This window comes from Lissotriton vulgaris, chromosome 11 (assembly GCF_964263255.1).
Source record: "Lissotriton vulgaris chromosome 11, aLisVul1.2, whole genome shotgun sequence".
NCBI lineage: Eukaryota > Metazoa > Chordata > Amphibia > Caudata > Salamandridae > Lissotriton > Lissotriton vulgaris.
The window spans coordinates 953,594,314-953,618,309 of NC_141699.1; the positions used below are offsets into that span (position 1 = coordinate 953,594,314).

Sequence of the window (23,996 nt, forward strand, 5' to 3'; positions counted from 1 at the left end):
GTTCTCAAATCGTGTTCCTCTTATTAATAGGTGGGAAAATGAAGGGGCTCTTATTAGGTTGCAGCTGTTCAGAGGGAATAACTCTTATTTTTTGCACACAGTTTAAGAAAAAATAAAATAGAAATTAGAGATTATCATACATATTTTACACGTCATGTCGGCCAGCACCACCTTGCAGGTTACTGTGATTGCTGGTCGGACACGATGGTGTTAGGTTTTACATTGTTACTGTATTCAAGTCCCGAACTGTGAACCGGCATTGGTTTAATCATGCCTTAAATTGCGACCAAGGAATATCATCGTTTAATCCTGTGAGATGCGTGCCCAAGCGATAGACCCAACGTTGCTCTTTCGCAAGAAGGTCCTTATCACTCCCGTAGGCTTCTATAACTGTCCATTGCAGGTCATCTACACTGTGACCCATTGTGGCATAGTGGGTGGCCATTCTTGTGGTAGTTTTTTTGCAACGTACGTTGCTGCGATGTTCGCCCATTCGTATCTTGACCGGTCGTGTGGTCATGCCAATGTACTCTTTCTTACACGGGCAAGTGATCAAATAGACCAAGTTCCGGCTGTTGCAGTTCGTAAAAGAACGTTGTTCCCATGTGGATTTGTTGGAAAAAGTTATATTACGACTTTTTCTTGTGTATTGACAAGATGTGCACGAGCCACATGGGTGGTGCCCTCCAATGGTTGAAATAGCAGAGGGTCTCTCGTTGGTGAGTAGTTTGGGTCTCGTGTGGACCAGCAGATCCTTCAGGTTTTTGCCACGCCTGTGTGCAAACATTGGTTTTGGGAAATCTAGTTTCCCGCAATTTAAAACTTTCCAGTGTCTGTTCACAATTTTTGTGATCTGGTTCGAATTGGTGTTGTACGTTGTGACACAAATCGGGCGTTGGTCTTGTTCTTTTTCTGCTGTAGTTTCCAATAGGGCATCTCGGTTGTTGTTCCGTGCTCTCTTAAAACCCTTGTTGACTATCTTGCTAGGATAGTTCCTGTTACTAAGCTTAGTTTTCAAATCAGCTGATTGGGTTTTAAAGTCTTGGATAGCGCTACAATTACGCCTAAGGCGAAGGAACTGGCCATAGGGTAAATTGTCGCGTAGATGTCGTGGATGGAAGCTACTATATAGCAACAGACTGTTTTTAGCCGTGGGCTTGAAATGAGTACAAGTCTCTAGTTTGCCATTAGAGGGGTAGATATTCAAATCAAGAAAAACTAAGTTTTCATTAGAGGCTGTGTGGGTGAACTTGAGGAACCGATCTTGTTGGTTCAGCCAAGTCATGAATTGAACCACAGAGTCTTGATCACCCCTCCAGATGACTAACACGTCATCTATGTATCTTTTCCATGTGACCACATGGTTCTTGTAGGGGTTCTGGTCGTTCAGGATTCTGGTGGCTTCGAGGTGGTGCACATAGAGCCCTGCTAGGCTCGGCGCACAGGTGCTGCCCATACTCGTGCCGTGTTTTTGTAGGTAGTATGTGTTTTCATACATGAAGAAATTCTTTTTTAGGGTCATGGAGATGCATTCTAGGACCACTTGCCTCGGGGTGTGGTATGCCCATGGGGTTGAGAACAGGACTTCCTCAATAATTTCTAGAGTCTCTTGGTGGGGGAGGCTCGTATACAGACTCTCTACATCTAGTCCCAAAAGGAGGTCGTGTTCGGGGTCAAAAGGTATCTCTTTTACCAACTGTAGGACTGCTTTCGTGTCTTTTAGATAGGTACTTGTCTTCTGTACTATTGGTCTAAGGAAAGCATCCGCAAATTTTGATAAGGGTTCAAGGATTGATTGGATTCCCGATACTATGGGGCGCCCAGGTGGATATGGGGCGTCCTTATGAATCTTGGGGATGGTGTAGAAATAAGGAGTTTTTGGATTCTTTTGAATCAGAAAATCGCTCTCTTGTTTTGTGAGCCAGTCGTGTGCCATTGCTTCCTCAATCATTATGAGGATACAGATCCTGACTTCTTCAGTCGGGTCTTCCCTCAGTATTTGATAATTGCGTCTGTCCTCAAGTAGTTTTCTACACTCCCTATCATAGTTGGTATATGTTTGTATCACCGTCGCTCCGCCCTTGTCGGCAGGCTTAATTACAATAGTTTCATCATTTGCCAGTTCATGCAGGGCCGTTCTCTCAGCTGTGGAGGTGTTATTAAAGACATCCCCACCGTCAGTGGTTAGCTTCTCCAGATCTGCCATAACTGCCTTTTCGAAGGTTAACAGTTCAACCGGTAACATAGAGTCTAGAGGTGTGAAAGAGGATTTGTTTTTCAGGCCTGTATCTGTTTGGACATTCGTTTCATTGTTAGAGTCCTGAAAAAAAGCTTTTAGCTTAAGTTTTCGCGTAAACTCTTTCATCTCTTGACAGAGTTTGAATTTATCCATTTTATGGGTAGGGACGAAGCCCAAGCCCTTACTTAGGACATTCTCCTGAGCTTCCGTTAGTAGGTGGTCAGACAAGTTTACTACTAAGTTCCTCGACTGGTTGACGCTGTTTGACTCCGGGTTGATACCCCTAGGGGTTGGGCTGGCTGTTGATTCCAGTGTACCTGTGTACCTTTCCGGTTGCGGCCCTTTCTTGTTCCTTGGCGCTGGCCTAAAAAAGGCGGTTGGCCATAGTGGTTAAAAGGGGGCATTTGTTGGTCCCACGGTGGAAATTGATTCCCCATGAAGACAGGCCCTGGTGGGTATTGCATGAAACCGGGAGGTCCTTGCATGAAGGGAGGTGGTCCTTGATATGGGCCCCAACCTCTCCCACCTCGTGGGTAGCCTCTGCCAGAGAATTGTGTTCCTCCTCGTGTGCTCTGGTTGCTGTTCCTACTGGAGTTTGATCCGTTGGAACTAGTATCCAACATGTCAGTGTCCTGGTCATTGTTCTGATTTTTGGATACATGATCTTTTTTAATGTACGGGTAAATACGTTCATGCGTAAAGTTCTCTGTATCTTTTTTGTGTTTTTTATACTTATTCTTTTTGAGGGTGCACTCAAATTCTGTCATTTCTTGATTTAGTTCCTCCAGTCTTTTTTTCAGAGCGGCTGGGGATAGGTAACTTTTTATCTTCACTTCTAACTGGGTTATCTCAATCTTGAGTTCTTGTGTTAGTTTGGTTGCAGTTTTTACTATAAGGACTAGCCAGTCCCTAGTGCACTTCCAGCTTATAAGAGACCAATCCCTCTTAAATTCTAGATCATGCGTGAAGATAAATGGTTCATTTTTCACTATTAGGCCGGGAGGGGCCGTTTTTGATTTTAAATATTCGGACATGAGAAGGCCGTGCAGGGCTGTCTTTATTTGTGTTCTCCTCAGGGCTGCCAACTCGTCCCAGTCACCTTCGTTAATGCCCGGTTCAGTGTTGCTCAGCCCTTCGAATGGGCGTAGGTTTGCTAGGATCCTATCAACCTCCTCATCGTCAAATGCGAGGCCTCCAGCTTCCTCCATCGAGGCTGGTAAGAAGTATGTATATTAGGTGTGTGTGCGTGGAAGGTTGAGACTATGTGTGTAGGGAAGGGGTGAAAAGGAAAGAAAAAGTAGAAAGAACCGAGTTGGCTGTTCTACTAAAGGCCAGAAGTTCTGGTAGGCTCTAAATGGAGCGGTAAAACTCCCACAGCTGCGCGCTGTCTCAAAACTCAAAAATATCAAAAAAGGGAGTGAAGAGGTGGTGCAACAAGGCACCGCGGTGGGCTAATCCTCCTCTTATGAACGCTTAAATAATCAACAGAGACCACCTGAAACAAATATACAATACATATTCCGATGTTGTTGGAATACACTCAGTGTGTTAAAATACCCCTCACACACCAAAAGGGCCCTTGGTGTCATGCTTCATCATCGGGGTCTTCCCGCCCCCGCTGCGGGACGGGGCAGTGCTGCGACAAGCGGCTACGCCGGAGCACCTTTTAATTGTGAGTACTATGTGAGTGATGATGGAGTGAGTGTCAGTGAGGTCAGGAGTGATAGACAGTGAAATTAAAAGATACCTGGCCTGGTGTTTAGAAAAAATTATTTAATAGGCACTGGCTGGTATCGTTAAAAGGGTGAGGCGGAGGGCAAGATCGGGTTACTAGTCTTGCTCTCCTGTGTGGGTCAACATGTTTCGGGGCGGCATGCCCCTTCGTCAGGACCGGGCCGCCCCGAAACATGTTGACCCACACAGGAGAGCAAGACTAGTAACCCGATCTTGCCCTCCGCCTCACCCTTTTAACGATACCAGCCAGTGCCTATTAAATAATTTTTTCTAAACACCAGGCCAGGTATCTTTTAATTTCACTGTCTATCACTCCTGACCTCACTGACACTCACTCCATCATCACTCACATAGTACTCACAATTAAAAGGTGCTCCGGCGTAGCCGCTTGTCGCAGCACTGCCCCGTCCCGCAGCGGGGGCGGGAAGACCCCGATGATGAAGCATGACACCAAGGGCCCTTTTGGTGTGTGAGGGGTATTTTAACACACTGAGTGTATTCCAACAACATCGGAATATGTATTGTATATTTGTTTCAGGTGGTCTCTTTGGATATGCATGATCCCCATTGTTCATGACAAGGTCAACTCGTCAAACGCACAGCGCAGGTAACACCCATGATGAGTTGACCTTGTCATGAGCATGGAAGTGGTTAATAGAAATGTGTGAGAGAGTGGCAATTACTAGCTCATAGAAACAAAGTCATAGAATGCATTTTTCCTGAATTGGCTTTGCTTAGTTTTAAGACGTAAATGCAATGGTTGCAGGTCATATTTTCAGAAACATTTTTGTTGGAGGGATTTATTTTTTAGGACTTTACTCCAGCAGACAATATTTCAAATTGTAATCTTCTACATTGACAGGCACCAACTTCAGATGCTTTTAATTTGTTGACCCCCACCATCACTAAACCCCATCCACGTCTGACACCTCATAACCTGTGAACATTATTCATCCCTGCCCCCTAAAAACCCCTCGCACCACGCTAAACTATATCTATCCCTGACCCCTAAACTCCTATAAACCCTCACTATACCTAAATTACACCCATCCCTTATCTCTGACTTCCAACTATCCCTGAACCCAATAAGCCCTTTCTTCTTTTTAACTCCACTGATCCCTCACCCTTAAATCCCCGCACTGCCCTTAAATGCCACTCATTCTTAAACCATAAAAATCCGTTTTCGGGCCTAAATCCCATCCATCCATTAATCCTTGAAATCCCTAACCACCCGTAAACTCCATGTATCCTGAACCCTAAAAGACTTACATTACACCTAAAGGCCACCCATCCTTGACCTCTAAAAACGACTCAGTACCTAAACACCATCCATGACTGAACCCTAAAAACCCTTTCTACATCTAAACTCCCGCCATCCCTGTACTCAAATAAGCTCTTATTACCCTAAACCCCATCCAATATGGAACACTACAACTCTTGCTGCCCTTAAACTCCACCCATTCTTTATTGCTAATAAACTCTCATCATCTCAAAACATCACCCATCCCTGAACCCCAAAACCCTCTCCCTACCCCTAATCTTCACCCAATGCTATTATCATGTTGGATTATTCCTGAAAATTATCTTTATTATATAATGTTTTCTTTCATTTTCAATTTATTTGTATTTCCTTAAAATTGTTTTTCATTCAAATTGGCTTTACAAGATTGGGTTTCCTCCAATGTGGTTTCTCAGTTTTGCTTTTTCATTAGCTGACATACATAAGTCGCTGGGTCCATACTTGATCACTCCTAAAGGCCTCCTGAAGGCCTCTGTAAAACTCTCCTGCTTTTGTAGTTCAGTAAATAAAAACTATCTCTAAGGGACCAATTTGACCTTTTGATGAGGCCAAAGTCAGCATAAATCCAGGTGTGATTTGGCTATTCTTCATATACATTGAGGCATAGTTCCTTGCAAGTACAAGAATACCTCCTTTTAAAGCATGGGTGCTGAAATGCATGGTGGCTGGTTTAGGAAGTGATAAACAAGCCTTGTAGGGTGTACAAGTAAACAAGAAATTGATTTTTTCTAAGGCAAAGAAATTAGTAAAAAATTAAAATGTGAGCATGGATTAGTGCTCCTTTTTCCTTCAAATGGTGGATAGGCCAGAACAAAGAGGATGAGCTATATTTCATGGCTCAAGCAGTGGAGCTACTGTACAAAATGCAAAAACAACAGTTAATGGACAGAATGCAGAACCATGTCATAAATTCACCCAGTACGGAGATCTGGGCCTAAATCCATAGTTTTTTGCTCACCATGCCATTCCAGTTTGAACCCAGCCATATCCAAATCAGTCTTGACCCTGTGCCTCATGGGAACAGTCCAGCCCGAACTGTTAAGGCAGGTCCTCCCTGGACTGGAAACAAGCATCCTAGGGCTGGTTTCGGGGCTTCACCCCTCTTCAGCCAGGATAGCTTGATTCCAGTGGCATGAAGAGCACGGTACCCACGTCTGGGCATACCCGTCTCACTCGGGGTCACAAATGCAAAAACAACAGTTGATGGACAGAATGCAGAACAATGTCATACATTCAGCCCTAAGTGCACCAGGTATGCCCAGATATGGGTCCTGGGCTCACTGTGCCACTGGAATCAAGCTATCCTGGCTGAAGAGAGGTGAAACACCCAAACCGGTCCTAGGATGCTCATTTCCAGTACAGGGAGGACCTGGCTTGGCAGTTCGGGCTGGACTGTTCCCTTGAGGCACAGGGTCAAGACTGATTTGCGTATGGCCAGGTCTAAACTGGTGTGGTATGGTGAGAAAAAGAATTATGGATTTAACCCAAATCTCTTGACTGGGGGTGAATGTTTTGATTTGTTCTGCATTCCGTCCATCAATTGTGTGCCTTTTGCTATTGTACTAAAGTCACCTTAGAAAACTTTAAATAGGAGATGTCCATGGTGCAATGCAGGCCCCTACAACCAATGTGGCAAGGGGGGTCCCCCAACTCTCCAGGGGGCCCCCAACCCTTCAGAGGGCCACCAATTCAGTGAAGGCAATTAACATCGACTTGTATGCTGACACTAGAGCTCCTTCCTTGCAGCTTGACCATGCATCGCGCTCACACCAACCACTGCCTGCTCACCGGAGTTTTGGACACAATTCAGTGGATTCAGTGGACTTGGCGGTCTCTACTGAGCTGCACTGGGCCATGCTGTTTGAAGGAGAGTATAGGAGAGATCCCTGTGACTGTAGCCACAAGGAAACACAGCCTCAGCCGAGGAGGTGCTTCATGGGCATTACACTATCCAGGGCCTCCACTGGATTGTGCGCGAGGGCTGGCACCCTTCCTCCTGTGCCAGACCCATTGTCTCTCAGGCTTCCCGGAAGCTATGACAGCGGGCCCCCTCCCTACAGCCTTCCCGCTTGTCCCAGTGCAGTTATGTACTTGACCCCGCTACCCCACATGCTGGGGAGCTGGAGTTTGGGCACAGCATGGGGAGGGGAGAGGCAGACCTTTGGCAGATATGTATATATGATTCTGACAGAAAATTGACATATGTATACCACAGTGTTTGTCCAACATGCTGATCAAAGGTAAGGCACCATCACAGAACCTGTGTTGAAGGCACTGATTTAGCCCAATTTATGTTACTCAAGCATTCTTCAGCCACTTTATGGAACTCCCTTTTGATAAGTTGGAGAACTTATTTTTAGTCCACAGACCTAGTCTATACTTCCAAGTTTAGTTGGACTTTGGCCTAATCAGTTAGGTCTACGGTGAATCCTCAGAGGTGTATTGGCGAAGAGGCTTAAGTCTGCTAAAAATACCTTTGTTTTAGCCCCAGTCAGCTTGAGCACGCTCTGTTCCATGCAACTAGCTGCCTCTTTGCGCCTTGGAAATTTTCTGAACTCAAAATGCAATCCAGCCCCCTTGATTTTCTCAATGCTTGTTCGCATATACCATTCACATCAAGGTTCTGCTCCCAGGATCAGGATTTGGGTTCATCAAAATCCATAAAAAAAGATCAGCAATACATGGATCTCAATCAAATTAATTACATTTGCCATTAATGACAGAAAAGGTATCACTTTAATATTAGAAGATTTGTTGAAAGGAGACAGGTGTGAACAAAACGTAATGTCAGTCTATCTCACAAGCAATGGACTACATGTAACATTTAGTATATTTGAACTTAGCCTTAAAGGCACATGAATGAAACAATGAATGAATACATTAATAAATCAATGTGGTACTAATAAAGCTCACGTTTACTCACACTGGAGACCCCTGGCGTTAGCCCAAGAACACCATTTCTCAAACAGACTGCTACAAAGAAAATTAAAGAACATAGAACAAGAGGATGGAGAGATAGCATCGAAAAAGCAACAGACCATGGCCAACCAATCATATTGGATGATGGCAAAATTCATCTGGGGCAGGGAACCGCTAGGTCTTCCAGTTCTTCGTGTAACTAGCTTCATTCTTAATGACCTGGAGCGAACCGGCAAGTTTGTTCCAAGCTTTTGATCTTAAAACCATAAATGATTTATCGCTTATGGATTTAAGCCCAAAATAGGGAGGTTTTAACAAGTTAAAAGATCTGAGAGTCATCTGAGTCCGATAATGACAAAAAGTCGGTCAGATTGATATTTGGGGCACGTGGGACAAAAGGCCCTAAAAACCATTAACAACATTTTTAAACAGATCCCTCTTATATATAGGCAGCCAATGCATTACTCTGAGGTTTTTAGATGCAGAGCTATGCCTAGGATGTTCAACTACAAGCTTGTCGGCCGAATTTTGGACCACCTGAAGACTATGGAGCAGTTTCTTTGAAATAACTCCATAAAGGCTATTGCAGTAGTATAACCTCTAGGCCACGAGTGCAGCAGCAGTTTTCAGGAAATCGAAGAATATTTTTAGAGATTTAATTGGAAAGAAGAATCAGTGCTCCAAAATATTGCCAGATGCAAATCTGTGCAGGTGTTACAACAAATGAATTATAAATGAGACACCAAATATTTTAAAATATCCTAGACCGTGAGTGAAGCATCATGTTTCAAAATATTTGTAACTAAGAACATTTTATGTAACCCTGGTGCAATGAAAAAAAACCCCACAAATGATGGCAAGTTATAGAAATTAAGTGAAGCTGGTTGTTTATTGCTTGCAATTGTTGATTGTATTTTCATGCCAGGTAGTTTTCTTGGTCATTATAGTGCCAGGTGGATTCCTCGGTGTCAGATCTGGGGGTCTCTAGTTGGCAATGGTATTCACCTTTGTCCCAATAGGGACGCTTACTTCTAAGTCAGATTAAGGGGATTACCCTCCTTAATAACCCCTGCTCACCCCCTTGGTAGCTTGGCACGAGCAGACAGGCTTATCTCAGAGACAGTGTGTTAAGCATTTGTGCATATGCACAGTAATACAGTGAAAACACTACAGATAGAAACAGCACAGGTTTTATCAAAATAAGTATTCTTCATATACACTTAACCTCTTAGCAGCTATGGAACGTCCAGCTCCAGTGCTGAACGTTCCATTGCGCAGGTGAGGTTCGAACGTCCAACGGCCGACGGCAGCACTCCTGAGGTAGTGGTGCCGTCGGCCGTTGGAATAGGCGCAGCACCTAAGAGGTTAACACAAGACCACAAACGACAAAAATCCACAATACTACGTATAAGATTGCTTTCAAGGTGTAAAAGTTACTTAGTTCAAGTTGATGATAAATGCGACAAAGTTCTCAACAAAGTACCTGGATGCGTAACGCAAATTAAACAAAAAGCTCGCAAAAGGGGAGATGCGTCAGTTCCGTAATCCGGGGGAAATGATGCGTCGTGCCTCAATGCTTGCGCAGAGTAGGAGATATGTTGTTATCCTTACTGGTGCGGAGGTGATGCGAAGATTCTCGGCCTGCGGGCCCGTTGCGGTGCGCAAGATGGCATCTTGATGCGGTGAAATGATCCGGTTGCGATGCGAGAAGATGGCGCCCTTGATGCGACAATGCGATGATGATGCATAGGCGACCTGGCAGCCTTGCGACGACTCCTTACTTTGTAGCCGCAACAGGCCCTGAAACACGCTTCTCCGATGATGCGATGGCAACTCTCTCGATGGTGTCATGCTTCTCCGGTGATGCAACAGCAGGCAGATTCGATGAACACATGCTTCCAGGGAGGCTCATTTCTCCGGCGATGCAACGATTTCAGCAGCGGCAGCAACACGCTTCTTCTCGATGCATCGCACTTCCAGCACCCAGCGACACGCAAATGTCTGGAGTTGAGAATTCCCAGCAAGGAAATTCAGAGGGGGGATGGAGATGAAGTCTTTTGTCCCTGAGACTTCAGCAGGAGGCAAGTACAGTTCAAGCCCTTGGAGAATATTCTGTAGATGATGAAAGTCCTTAAAAAGATCCTTCTCCTTTTCTTGACAATGAAGCAACCACTGCAGGCCAACCCAGAAAACAGCACAATGGCAGAGGGGCAGTAAAACTCCTGCAGCTTCCTTGGTTCTTCTCCTTGCTAAAAGGTTTCTTGTTCCAGAAGCGATCTAATTTCTTGGGATCAGAGTCCCAATATTTATACACCAAAATCCTTTGTTCTCTGAAGGCAGAGAGGCCTCTGACGAGTCCAAACCAGTTCCTGAGCACTTTGTTCACATGACTCTCTCCTTCCTTTCACTTTGCAGGGCAGAGACGTCAGCCACCCCACAGGAGGTGGAGCCAGCACAGGGGAGGGAAGGCACAGCTCTGGAGCACTTTGTTGACATGATTCCTTCTCTCCTTTCACTGTGCAGGGCAGAGACATCAGACACACCACAGAAGATGGAGCCAGCATTGTAGAGAGAAGGCCCAACCCTATTCAGGTACCAGGTGCAATTCCTCCCTTCCATCTAGATGCAGATCTCTCTATTCACCCTGGGCTGCCCTAGCCAGTCTCCCGGAATCCCCCAATCCTGTCACTCACAAACCCAGACAAGGAATACACAACCTAACAGAGGCAGGCCTGGATAGTTAGGCAAGAAAGTACCTATTTTATAAAAGTGGTATTTTCAAACACAGAATATTAAACCCAACTTTACTAAAAGATGTACTTTATCATTCTGAGTTCAGGCATACTAAATTCGAATTTCTGCCATGTTCCCTGAGTCAGTTAGGATTATAAGAATGTAATAATCTAACTGCCCATTCTAGCCTATGGAGAACAGTCAGTCTTGCAATAGTGAAAAACGGAAATGGCTGTAATTCACTATTAGGACAAGCTACACACACCAGAGCATGTCCCACCTTATACTTACAATGCAACCTGCCCTTGGGCCTACCATAGGGGTGTCTAATAGGAAGCAAAGGGAAGGTTTAGGGACTGCAAGTGGGTGCACTTGTCAAGTCGACATGGTAGTACGCGACTGCACACAGGCCTTGCAATGGCAGGCCTGAGACACACTTTACAAGCTGCTTCTGTGGGTGGCACAACCAGTGCTTCAAGCCACCAGCACCATTTGATTTACAAGCCCTGGGCACACATGGTGCACTGTACTAGGGGCTGGCAGGTAAATCAAATAACCTAATCATGGAATCACCAATTAGTACATCAATTTAACATAGGGAGTACTGGCACTGAATAGCAGTGGCACAGTGCCCAAACCATATAACCAGCAAAAACATATCAAAACAGGAGGCAATCCATAAAAAATGGAAGGGAGACTCACGCCAATGATGCCAGGTCTAACACGTGTCGCCTCCAGCTGAAATTTGGGGAGAACTACCCTTCCCCTTGGGAGTTTTCTTCACTAAGATGGAAAAATCTGGACAGACCATCAGCGTTGTTGTGTTGTACCAGGGCAGTGTTCCACCGTAAATTCCATACCCTGTAGGGAAATGGACCACCTCAACAACTTTGGGTTCTCATCCCTCATCTGCATTAGCCATCTGAGGGGCCTGTGGTCGGTGTGAACCAGGAAGTGAGTCCCAAACAAGTATGGTCTCAACTTCTTGAGTCCAGACCACAGCAAATGCCTCACGCTCAATGCACTCCACCTCTGTTCCCTTGTAAGTAACTTCCTACTGATAAAGGCTACAGGCTAGTCTAGGTCTTCTTCATTAATCTGTGATAGAACAGCCCCCACACCATGCTCTGAAGTGTCTGTCTGAACAATTAATTATTTTGAGAAGTTGGGTGCCTGAAGCACGGGTGCTGTGCACATGGCAGTCCTCAGGGCGTCAAAAGCCTTCTGGCAGGTGTCAGTCCAGTTTACTTTCTTGGGCTGCTTCCTGGAAGTCAGCATAGTCAAGGGTGCAACAATGTTGCCATACCCCTTGGCAAACCTCCTGTAGTACCCCGTGAGTCCTAAAAAGGCTCTCACCGTGTGTCTGAGTCTTTGGGGGTTCCCATGCCAGGATGGTATCAATCTTGGGTTGTTGGGGCGCCACCTGGCAGCTCCCTATCTGGTGACTCAAGTACACCACGGAACCCTGCCCGATCTGGCACTTACTCGCCTTGTTCGTGAAGCCTGCCTTGTGCAGTGCCATCAACACTTCCCAGAGGTGGTGCAGATGTTCTTCCCAACTGGAACTGAACACCGCAATGTCATCCAGGTAGGTGGCACTGAAATCCTCCAGTCCAGCCAACACCTGGTTGACCAACTTCTGAAAGGTGACAGGGACATTCTTCATCCTAAAAGGCAATTGATAGTGCCCATCTGGTGTGGAGAATGCTGACCTCTCATTAGCTGTAAAACAAATACAAGGGTTCCCTTTTCATGTATTCTTTGGTAAAGAGTCTAAAGTCTCTGAGGGATCCAAATAAGAGAAAGTGTGTAACCACTGGGTTATATCTGAGGTTGTATAGGGGTTAACAAATATATAATTTATACAAAGTGTAACTATTTCAAATGATTATATCAGACATCAAGTAGAACCAACGAGAGTGTGGAGACAAAAGGATTTTTTTCAGGTATGTCTCTGAAATGTATTGTCTATTTGTACAAGTATCATAGGTTAAAAATATCATATTTATTCATAAAAAACATTTCATAATCTAAAAACAATATTCACTTAAACAAAGAAAAATATGTCGACGCGGCGTTTTGGTGATATAGGTCGTCACCTTCTTCAGGACAATTTTTCATTTCATCTCATTAGCCCCATCAGTCAAGGCGATCTGTCAGTACCCAGACGCCAAATTAAACGTGCTGATGTACCGTGAAGCCCCTAACCGATCAATGAGCACATCAGCTCTGGAGATGGGGTGTGTGTCAGTCCTGGTGACTGAATTGAGCCCTCTGTAGTCCACACAGAACCGGAGTTCAGGTGTGGCACCCGGCGCAGCAGCCTTTGGGACCAAAACCACTGGGCTAGCCCAAGGACTGTTTGAAGACTCAATTACCCATAAGGCAAACATCTTGAAGATTTCCTCCTTAATGTAAGCCCTGACATTGTCAGTCACTCTGTAAGCCTTGTGCTTCACAGGAGAACTGTCTCCAGTGTCCACATCATGGACGCACCATTTCAGTGATACCAGGAACACAGGAAAATAAATCAGAGAATTGCCCCAACAGTTGGCGACAATATTGATGCTGATCAGGGGTCAGTGTGGCAGAGAGGCTGACACCATCCACTGACCCATCTTGCTCTGTTGCAGACAGGAGGTCAGGAAGAGGCTCGGTCTCCTCCTCCAGTCCATCATCTGTCGCTAAGAGCATGCCCACTTCGGGCCTTTCTAAGTGGGGCTTCAGGTGGTTAACATGCAGGACCCGCAAGGGGTTCCTGGGAGACTCCAAGTTCACCAGATAGGTGACATCACTCTTGCGCTCCACCACATCATATGGACCGGTTCACCTGTCTTAGAGCGCACAAGGCTCCACAGGGGCCATGACCTAAACTTTCTGTCCAGGCTGAAGCTCAATCAGAGTGGCATTCTGATCGTACCACCAATTCATTTCCTCCTGGCTGGCTTCCAGATTCGCCTGAGCGAGATCTCTGAATGGCCAAGTCTGGTTCCTGAAGGCCAGCATGTAACTATATACATCCTGGGGAGGTTTCCTGGGAGATTGTTCCTAGCCTTCCTTGACCAGGCTTTAAGGTCCTCTTACCGGGTGTCCATACAAAAGCTAAAAGGGGCGGAACCCTAGGGACTTTTGTAGCACCTCACGGTAGGCAAACAGAAGGCATGGTAAGAGGACGTTCCACTTACGCCTCATTGGTTCCTCAAGACCCATGATCATGCCTTTGAGGGTCCGTTTGAATCTGTCAAACAGCCCATTACCTTGTGGGTGGTAAGGAGTGGTGAACTTATAGGTAACACCACACTCCTTCCACAGAGACTTCATATAATTAGAAATTAAGTTTGTACCTCAGTCAGACACCACCTCTCTGGGGATTCCCACACAGGAGAAAATCCCCATCAGTGCACGTCCCACCACGGGGGCCATCACTGTCCTCAGCGGAATGGCTTCCGGGTACCGGGTAGTATGGTCCACCAAGACCAGCATAAACCCGTTGCCCATGGCTGTCTTGAGGTCCAGTGGCCCCACAATGTCAATTCCCACCCGTTCAAAGTGGGTACTGACTACAGGGAAAGGTTGGAGAGGGGCCTTGTGCCTCTTTCCACTTTTCCCACTTGCCTGGCAAGTTTGACAGGTCCTACAATAAGTATCTGAACTCTTCCGCATCTGGGACCAATAAAAGTGGGAGACAAGCCTTTCAAATGTATTGTTCTGCCCCAGATGACCAGCTAAAGGAACATCATGAGCCAAACCCAGTAGTAAGACTCTGAATGTGTCGAAGAGGTCTCACAACGTGCCAGTGCAAGCTCCAAGCCTGAGGCATCTGACCATGGCAGCCTCCTTGGATCATCACGGCCTCCGCAACACAGGCCCGCGGAACACCTTTCTCATTGATGAACTCCACCGGTAGACACAGCGGACAAGTAGGTCACTATACTCCCTTGATGTGGGGCCACCAAATCTGTGCATGTGAGTCCCACCATACGTGTCTGTGGGGCCCTGCTGACTGCAGCATTCGGACTACACTGCGGTCCTGCAGGCCACACACCAATCCAATGCAGTCCATCACAGGCAGGACACAGCCTCCTCGCTGCATGCACACCCACTTAGCTCTGGTGCCACAACCTCTGTCACCCACAAATCAAATCCACATGCCATCGTCGTGTGAGAGATCCAGGAGGAGATGGCTTGAGAGCGGTCAACCCGCGCTGAACGCAGCCTCCGGCTGACACTGTGGCTAACTAGGTCGCACTTTTGGAACTGAGTCTTGATATCATCATGGCAGTGTTCATGCCACATTACGCAAGGAGAGGAGTAAGAGGAAGACGCACTTCAGTCCAGAGGAGACAAGGCTCACCTTTACGGAGGTGATGGGACACTACCGACAACTGCACTGATGCCACTGCCTCTGTGCAGTCTATGCCTACCACATGTGGCTGTAGGTCCCTTCTGACCGCTGCCTCTGGCACACACTGCTGTGGAGTAGGTCACACAATATGAACTGAATCTTGCTCTCTACATGGCAGAGTCCATGTCATTGTACAGGCCACATTGCAGACTGTATCCCCTTCCAGCTCTGGTGCCAATGAGTGTGCGCCCTGAAATTCATGAGCAATCTCTGTTTGAACGTCAGTGGAGTCTGAGCCCATGGGCTGGAGGTTGTCTTCATCTACATGTAGCTGATAGTGACAAGGTGGAAAAGAGGAGTCTGCAGCATTCAACTCTGCCATTAGCCTGTTTCTTCTTGCTTCTGCCCTCTGTATCATGCCCTGGAAGGACACCTTCCACTGTCCCCTGCAACCCTCTGCGACATTCCCCTTGGACATCGACGAGTACACGCTCAGCTGGTGTGGCCCTACCTCAGTGCACCTCAAGTCACTGTTCCGTGGCGGTGTGCCTGTGCCCGCAGCTGTGCATCCAGTGCCACAAACTCTGTGCTGCTCAAGTCAGGGACATGACAATGGCGTGCCGTAGGGGTGCATGTGATGCTATCTTGCTGCGCACACAGGTGAATGTGCTGGGGGGGAGGTGCACTAATGAGGCTACGTAATACACAGTGACTCCGCTCATTTGCAACACGCACTACATGTCATACAGGAATTACTGATTCACACATGTCACACACCAATGGACCAGTGAGCCTGCCAATACACCATGCACTGCGTTGTCTTGGCTCATGTCTCTCTGCACTGTCACAGGTGACCAAGGATATGCACTCTGCGCTTGGATGATGACACACCTCCGTGCCCCGAACAGACAGGCCCAGAGGCAGTACAATTTGGCCCACAAGGGCACCAGGGGCAACATGGAGCACATATTTGGCATGTTGAAGTCACGTTTCAGGTGCCTGGATGTCACAGGTGGAAGGCTCTTGTACAGCCTAGACCATGTGTGCGAGATGATCGTTGCATGTTGTATGTTGCACAACTAATGTGTACGCAGCAAAGCCCCATGGATACAAGTGCCAGATGCACCGGAAGATGATGATGAAGATGAGGCAGGTGGACCACACCCAACTGCAGCCACTGTAGGAATAGGCCATAGGGACTACATCATTGACAATTTCTTCTCTGGTTGACATCACATTGTGGGGGTTCTTAGCAGTAATGGGACAGTACGATGATTGATCACAGGCAGCATGTGCAAATAAATGCATTTCAATACACATTCCCTGCGTGTCACTCATCTGTACAAGCACCTCATTCAGACAATTGTGAGTGCGACATGTTGTGCTGACAATTTTGGAATTTGTTGAAGGAAGGTGGGTATGGCACCTCTGTGCAATGAGGCTGTTTGGGGTGTCAAGTATTTGAACTGGCACTTCTGTGTGTCACAGTTGTTACGGTCTCCCACTCTTCCGCATTTCACATGTGTCCCAATTCATTCCATTTTGGCTATCATTTGTGGCCTACTAGTGGCAACAGGGATTCTTTTGGGCTCTGATATGTTCTGCCATTATGCAGGGATGCACCCTGTGACTCAAGTCCCATGACATGGGCGACATGTATGTAGGGGGAATCACTGCCCTACATTGGTCCATGCTTTCATTATTGTTTGTTCATGGACATGGCACGTCGGCGTGCAGGAGTGTTGTTCGTCCCTCTGCAATGTGAAGAGGAGATGTGGTTTCATAGTGTGTTCCATGTTTGTTTCCGTAAAGGCGCAGGATACATACTGAATGCAAGTCCATGTACATTGTGTCTGTTTGTGGGTAAATGCCTTTCTGATTTGGACAATGGTCATTTGTTCTGCATCACAGCTGGGGGGTTGTGCTTGTACGTTGTCATCTCACCGTTTTTTAACTCTGCTTTTATGGTGCATTTTCCTGCACGACGCATGGGATTTGCAGGCATGTAACTGCTTTTTGTACCGCGATTGGCCTCATCACAAGATTTTTCCCATTCGTGTCTCGCATTTTTGCGGAGTGGCGTTGATTTTAACGCGGTCATTTGACGTGTTATCTGGAGTCTATCGCATGGTACAGCCGTGTTGTGAATACTTGGTTAACACGGAGTAATTTTCCTGCGATGGACTGCGATGTTGGGAGTTGCGTTAAGTAACTTTTGCGATGGTTTTCACACGTTCTTGAGAATTTGCCCCTCTGTGTCATAAAGAGTTGATGGGATAGTGGATCATATTGGGCTTTCTTGACATGATAAGGCAATCTCGATAACCCAGTTGCTTTCGAGAAACCTGATGGATATCGAGGTATTACCATGGCGTACTTGTACTTTCATGAGGGTTTACTAACTAGCATCCTGGTTTTCAAAACAAGTCTGACATTTATTGCAGTAGACCAGTGCCCACATTTGGGGCCAATTTCAGAGTATTGGTAGGCTGATATTTCCAAGAGAACTACTGGGGAGCTGAGACAATCGGAGTACCCCATGGAGTAGTTCTGGAATATTTGTGTAAGTTCCATATACTCTAAAGGGAAAGTATGTATGCATATGTAAATATAGCTGGTGTGCATTTCATGTGCATAAATGTTTCACTCATGGGCAACTAGACTGGATAGATTTTACTTAGTTTCTCCATGGGTAAAATGTTCTCCCCGTGGACAAGTTGCCCCCCTCAATCTCCACAGTTATGGGGGTGTTTCCTCCATATTTACACAGTGAATATGTTTTTTCCTGTCCTGGACAGAACCAATCTAGTCACAGGGTAAGGGGTGAAACCTGCAAGGTTGGAATACCCTGGAAAGCAGATAAACACACACAAACCTGTTTGTGTGTAGATATTCACAAAGGTAGTAGTAATTATACAGCAGCAAATGTTCACCTTTTTAAAGATATATGTGTCCACGCCTATACATTTACTTAAATGTTTAAAATGCATTCCTGACTTTTATGTAATTAACAGTAGGAGTTCTCCAGAGTAGTCGAAATTCAGGTTTTGTCAATTTAACATGAAAACTTACACTAATGAAATAAGACGTTTGTTCAAACAGCTTTATAAGTCATTCCCCGGGATCACAAATGCTGATATTACACTGATATTGCAACATACTTTTGCACGTAAATTGAACCTAGGTGGGCAAATACTTTTGTAAATTAGGCCCTAATCCTTTATCTTACGACATAGATTTAAAATCTTCTGGTCCGATTTGACTATGCATTCATCTGTCAATAACACTCTAGGTGGGATCAGGTGGTGTCAGACTTTCTTTTATATTGAGCCCTGTCTAAGACGAAAAACAGTTTGAAGATGATTAGACGGTTCATATTCCATCTCCAACACTTGACCCCCTCCATCCCCCGTATCTCCAATCTATTTTGGGGATTCATGTCTAGCTTAAGTTTGCACAAATTTTGTTTAGTAGGTGGAATTCTCAGGGTTTGATTTCACAGAATCCTGTGGAATTACATTAAAATGTTGCCAGTTTCTGTGGGATTCAACGAAGGGGCAGAGTGTGCATTTGTCGCTAATTTGCATGCTCTGCAGTGATTGAAACTTTTAATCAGTGCAGAGTATGTAAGGGGAAAATGCAAAGTGATATGCAATGGTTTCTAAACTTTAGAGACCACTGCATAATTGTTAGTTCTACCAGCGAAGCAACGCAGCGTTGTGATTGGTCTGATCGCCATGGATTGGCGCTCAGTCAGAGAATGGGAGGCTGGGCATGTTCTCCATGCAGCAAGTAATGCAACCGGCATAGAGAACATGAAAGTGTGCATGAATGTTTGCCGGGCCCTAGAGGGCCGTCCAAACATTCATGCGCACTAAAGTGAAAGAAAACCACTCCTGCCCTCCCCTGCTCTGGCAGCAGAGCAGCCAGCCTGTCACGCCGGCATAGCGGCCGCAACAAGCAAAAAATTGAATGGTAATAACTTAGAGTTATTGTCATTTTATTTTTCCTTTCGTGACAAAGCAGTAGGCGATGCTCCTCTGCCTTAGCAGAGGAGCCGCCACTGTGTGTACTCTATAAGAAGTGGAAGAAGCAGCAGACCTGAAGGATTGTGATGAGAGTTATATACATAAGAATTAGGAAGAAATAAAAATGTGATTGATGAGAGATAATGCATGTATGTGTGTATGTGTGAATGTGAGAATGTGTGTATGTGTGTTGGTGTCTGGATGTGTGTGTGTGTGTGTGTGGGTGTGTGTGTGTGTGTGTGTGTGACGGAGAGAGAGAGAGAGAGAGAGAGAGAGAGAGAGAGAGAGAGAGAGAGAGAGAGAGAGAGAGAGAGAGAGAGAGAGAGAGAGAGAGAGAGAGGGAGAGGGAGAGAGAGAGAGAGAGAGAGAAAGAGAAAGAGCGAGAGGGAGAGGGAGAGAGAGAAGAGAGAGAGAGAGAGAGAGAGAAAGAGAGAGAGAGAGAGAGAGAGAGAGGAGAGAGAGAGAGAGAGAGAGAGAGAGAGAGAGAGAGAGAGGGAATGGAAGTGTACCTGGTGAATGTGTTCTCTGAACTGGTGGTATACCAATCACAGACCACCGATCAGACACCAATATCAAGCCATAAATAATATATAGTGACCCCTCCCCACCTTCCCATTTACTGGCTCTATCTCAAATGTAAAGAGGCCCATGACTGGCAAAATGATGAGGATCCATAAAATAATATTGGTAACTTTGCAATGATCTGGTCATCAATGGAATGATGGTGGTCACTCTTAGCATAATGCTGCCCATGGCATGAGGGTGATTATTTTTTAATATTGTCGAAGACCATGGCATGCAGGTGTCCACCTCTGACATAATGCTTGAATTCCTGAATGGTTGTCTTTTTTAACATATTATGGTCATCTGTAAAAAGATGGGGCCCACCACTGGCATGAAAGTTGGCCCAAGAACAATAATAATTATTATTGGCAGATTAGGGCATGCTAGTAATGGCTATGCCCCCCAAGTTGGCAAAATGGTTACCTTTGCTTACCTTTGCATTCATAGCATAATGGTACAAACATATGGCATAATGGTATAATGCTTGCCAGGGCATCATTGGGCATCATTGTGACAATCTTGGAATACTTTTGGCACCCATTTCATGCACTGTAGAATACATGCAAGCAGGGTCGTTAATTGTGCGTCAAAACAATTTTAGATGGGTACTGACACTGAAATCCTTAACTTGCAGATGACAAACGATGACCCCTGACTATGTAAGGATTTTAAACAAATCGGCTTCATTCATCTATCCATACATTCACTAATCCATCAGTTTGTGCACTCTGTCACTCACTCATCCATACATGAAGCCATCTATCCATTCAGTACTTCACTGATTCATCCACACACCCATCCATGCACATAATTGTTCACTCTTCTAACTCGGCACTCAGTTATCCACCCATGCACCCACTCTCCCATTTACTGATTCATAAACCCCTATGTTCATTTAGTCATCTACCTATCCACACACTCACCGATCTATCCATCCAAGCACATATCCATCATTCTTGCTTCCAACTGTTGTCACATTCTCCTGTCTACTCGCCAACCATTTCACCGTACAATTCACATGGGGCTGTACTTACAACACAATTAGGCAGTGTGATGCCGCAAGATTACAACAATATGACACATCCCTGTGCTTTCCCCTGCGCTGGGGCACAATTGGTTCACATGCGTCAACATAGGCATTCATGCACCAAGGGGCAAGGGTGCCTACATTTCAGATATGATTGTTTTTGTACAGGAAGGGACACCTTCCTCCATAAAAACAATCATTGATGGTGATTTTCTTGTTTCTATGCATGCTGCACAATGCAGCACACATAGAAAAAGGAAAAAATGAGGAGAAATAGAAGAATTTCTCCTTGTTGCACCTCCTTACACCTCCCCTGGGAGGCGAAGGATTCTGACGCACCTCGAAGTTTACAAAATGTTGGCTATGTGTGGATATACAATATATATATATGTATGTGTGCATATATATGTATGTATGTGTGTGTGTATGTGTATGTATATATATGTGTATGTATATGTGTGTGTTTATGAGGGGTAGCAAGCACTATATAAATGCCAAACCCTTCACTCCTCTATCCCTCCACAATCTTTTTACAGTCCAAATAACAGTCTAACATGTCTACCGCTCAAATCAAATGAATGTCATATTTCCCTACACTGATTCACCTCTAATTCTTGTTGGCTCCTGGAGTAGTGTGCTTGTCACCAAAAAGTGCTTCAACACCTCATCAGGGGTAGCATGCGCTTAATAATGCAAACCCGTCCCTCTCTATCATTTTCCAATCCAAATAACAGATTAACGTGTCCACCGCTCAATTTAATTTCATATTTTCCGAGACTATATCACCACTAATTACTTTTTGTTCTAGAGAAGTGTTCTACTTGCCGAAAAGTGCTTTTACACCTCATCAGGGGTAGTAAGTGCTATGTAAATGAAAACCTTTCACTCTTCTATCCCTCCACTATCATTCTCGATCCAAATAAACTGACTAACAGATCAACCGCTAAAATGAATTTCATATTTCACTTTACTAATTCACCACTAATCCTTTTGGGTTCCGGAGTAGCATGCTAATCACTGAAAAAGTGCTTTGACGCCACTTATGGGGTAGTAAGCTCTTTATAAATGCAATTACAATACAATACAACACAATAAATCTGGGAATGCAGCAGAATCCATGGGTGTTGCTTGGGAACACCCACAGCAACACCCATGGCACACTGCGTTCACGCAAAGTGATGCGTGAAAAGGGGCCGTATTTGCAAGGCCATGAAAAGCCACGCAGGGTGGCTTTGCATGGCCTTGTAAATATGGGCCAGCAAACTGCGCCACCGGTGCATCAAAAAAAGTGATGCACCGGCGGCTCAAGGGGATTGTAAATAAGCCCCATAGTGCATACGTACTTTTACTTGTCACTGCTATTACCACTTACACCTGAGACCACACAATTCACACTCTTCATTGTTTTTCACCTCCTGTGCGGGGGGTGGGGGGCTGTGCGCGGCGCCGCCCGGCTGGTGACGAGCTCAGCTCATCATGACGCACAGCGGAGCTGCACTCATGACGAGCTGAGCTCGTTACGGCCACACCCGTTTTTCGAACGTTCAGCACAGCGGGGAAATTATCCCCGCGTGCGAACGTTCCAACGGAGTGCAGCTCAACCGAGCCTCATGACGAGCTGAGGTCATTATTGCCCCCCTAGGTCACACCGTTCAACAATGTACAGAAAAGCACTAGTCATTGTAAGATTTAGCTCTTCCCCATGTTCAGCTCTTTGCCAAGGCCTTCAGTGGTAAGAACATATAATCACTTCCTTTGTTTCCTCAGAAAAGGGATATCTTCGGCTTGGAGAATCAAAGAAAGCTTTCCATGCCATGAACTGTATCAAAATTGCCATCTGTAATCCTATCACATTAAAGATAAGAGCTGTTAGCAGCCTAAGTCCTGGGAAGAAAATCTCGCGCAGGGCTCAGGTGTTCAGAGCAGACTTAAATTTCACTGACCTTTCAAAACAACTTCGAGTTCATCTCTTAAAATGTCGAAGCTGCTGTAGCGGGAGCTGGTCTCGGGGATGATGTTCTTCTTCAGCCAACCCCCGCAGGCGTACTGGTAAAAATCGGCGCAGGGCTCTGCTGTCGAGTCCATGTTCTCCAGGATTCTGGATGCTGTGAAAGATATAGAAAACAGTGCCTATAATTTCCCAACACGTGGATTTGTAAAGTGCCAGTTCACCCGTGGGTACCTTGGTACTCAATAACTGACATTTATTGTTACCCAACTCAATGGTACTCATTTTATCTGCCTCAGATGGATGAACGGCTGAGTGGACCCACCTGGATTTGAACCTGTGACCATGAAGCCAAATACATGCCTCCGCTGTGGACACATTAATCCACTGAGCCACCAGACCCACTTAACGGATTTGTGTCATGTATCCAAATGGATAGAGAGCGCTGCTCCGAAAGCCACCTTCAAGGGGCCTTAATATCCGGTTACATTGTTACAAGAAAGCAATGGTCTGACCCAAAGTTCCACTCTGTGTGCTTTTTATGGTGTGGCGATTTATTAACCCCTTCGCTGCGGGGGTTAATCCCCCGCTGTGCTGGGGGGAGGGGGGTGCGAACAGTGCCCCCATGCTCATGACGAGCTGAGCTCGTCATGAGCTACGGCGCTCCTGTGCTCATGACGAGTTCAGCTCGTCACAGGTGTATTGCCTCCCGTGGAACGCTCAGCACAGCGGGGGAATTCTCCCCGCACCTGAGCGTTCCACGGGCCATGACGAGCTGAGCTCGTCATGAGCACCGGAGCGCCGTGGCTCATGACAAGCTCAGCTCGTCATGAGCATCCAAGGAGTTAAGGTCTAAATAACAGATAAAGCCTTCAGACCTGCCCTAAAAAGAAACTTGGGAAAGTAAACGAGAGAGGTTATTCCAACAAGGTGTTAGTGAGAGTAACATTGGTGAGGTTTGGGGAAAGGTGTAGGTTGGTTTCTGGGGTGTGATAGGTGGGAGGGTATAAAGCACATTGGGGGTAAGTGTGACAGGCATATGGGAACATGGAGGACGGCACAACCAATCAGTCACTGGGCATTCGTGAATACACTGCTTCATTTTTTTTAAACTAAGGAGCCTATTTACAAGCTTCTTGCGCTGCAGGTTTGTCACTTT

The 23,996-nt window shown here is 45.8% G+C and overlaps 1 protein-coding gene across 4 annotated transcripts in view; it reads right to left on the reverse strand.

Annotated features, from left to right (window-relative positions):
- MME (membrane metalloendopeptidase) overlaps positions 1–23,996 on the reverse strand; it is a 384,364-nt gene that overhangs the window by 222,922 nt on the left and 137,446 nt on the right. For all 4 annotated transcript variants that reach the window (XM_086944118.1, XM_086944117.1, XM_086944116.1 and 1 more), the window contains exon 4: positions 22,833–22,994. In XM_086944118.1, coding sequence (XP_086800244.1) covers positions 22,833–22,994 — 162 coding nt within the window. The remainder of the gene's footprint in view (positions 1–22,832; positions 22,995–23,996) is intronic.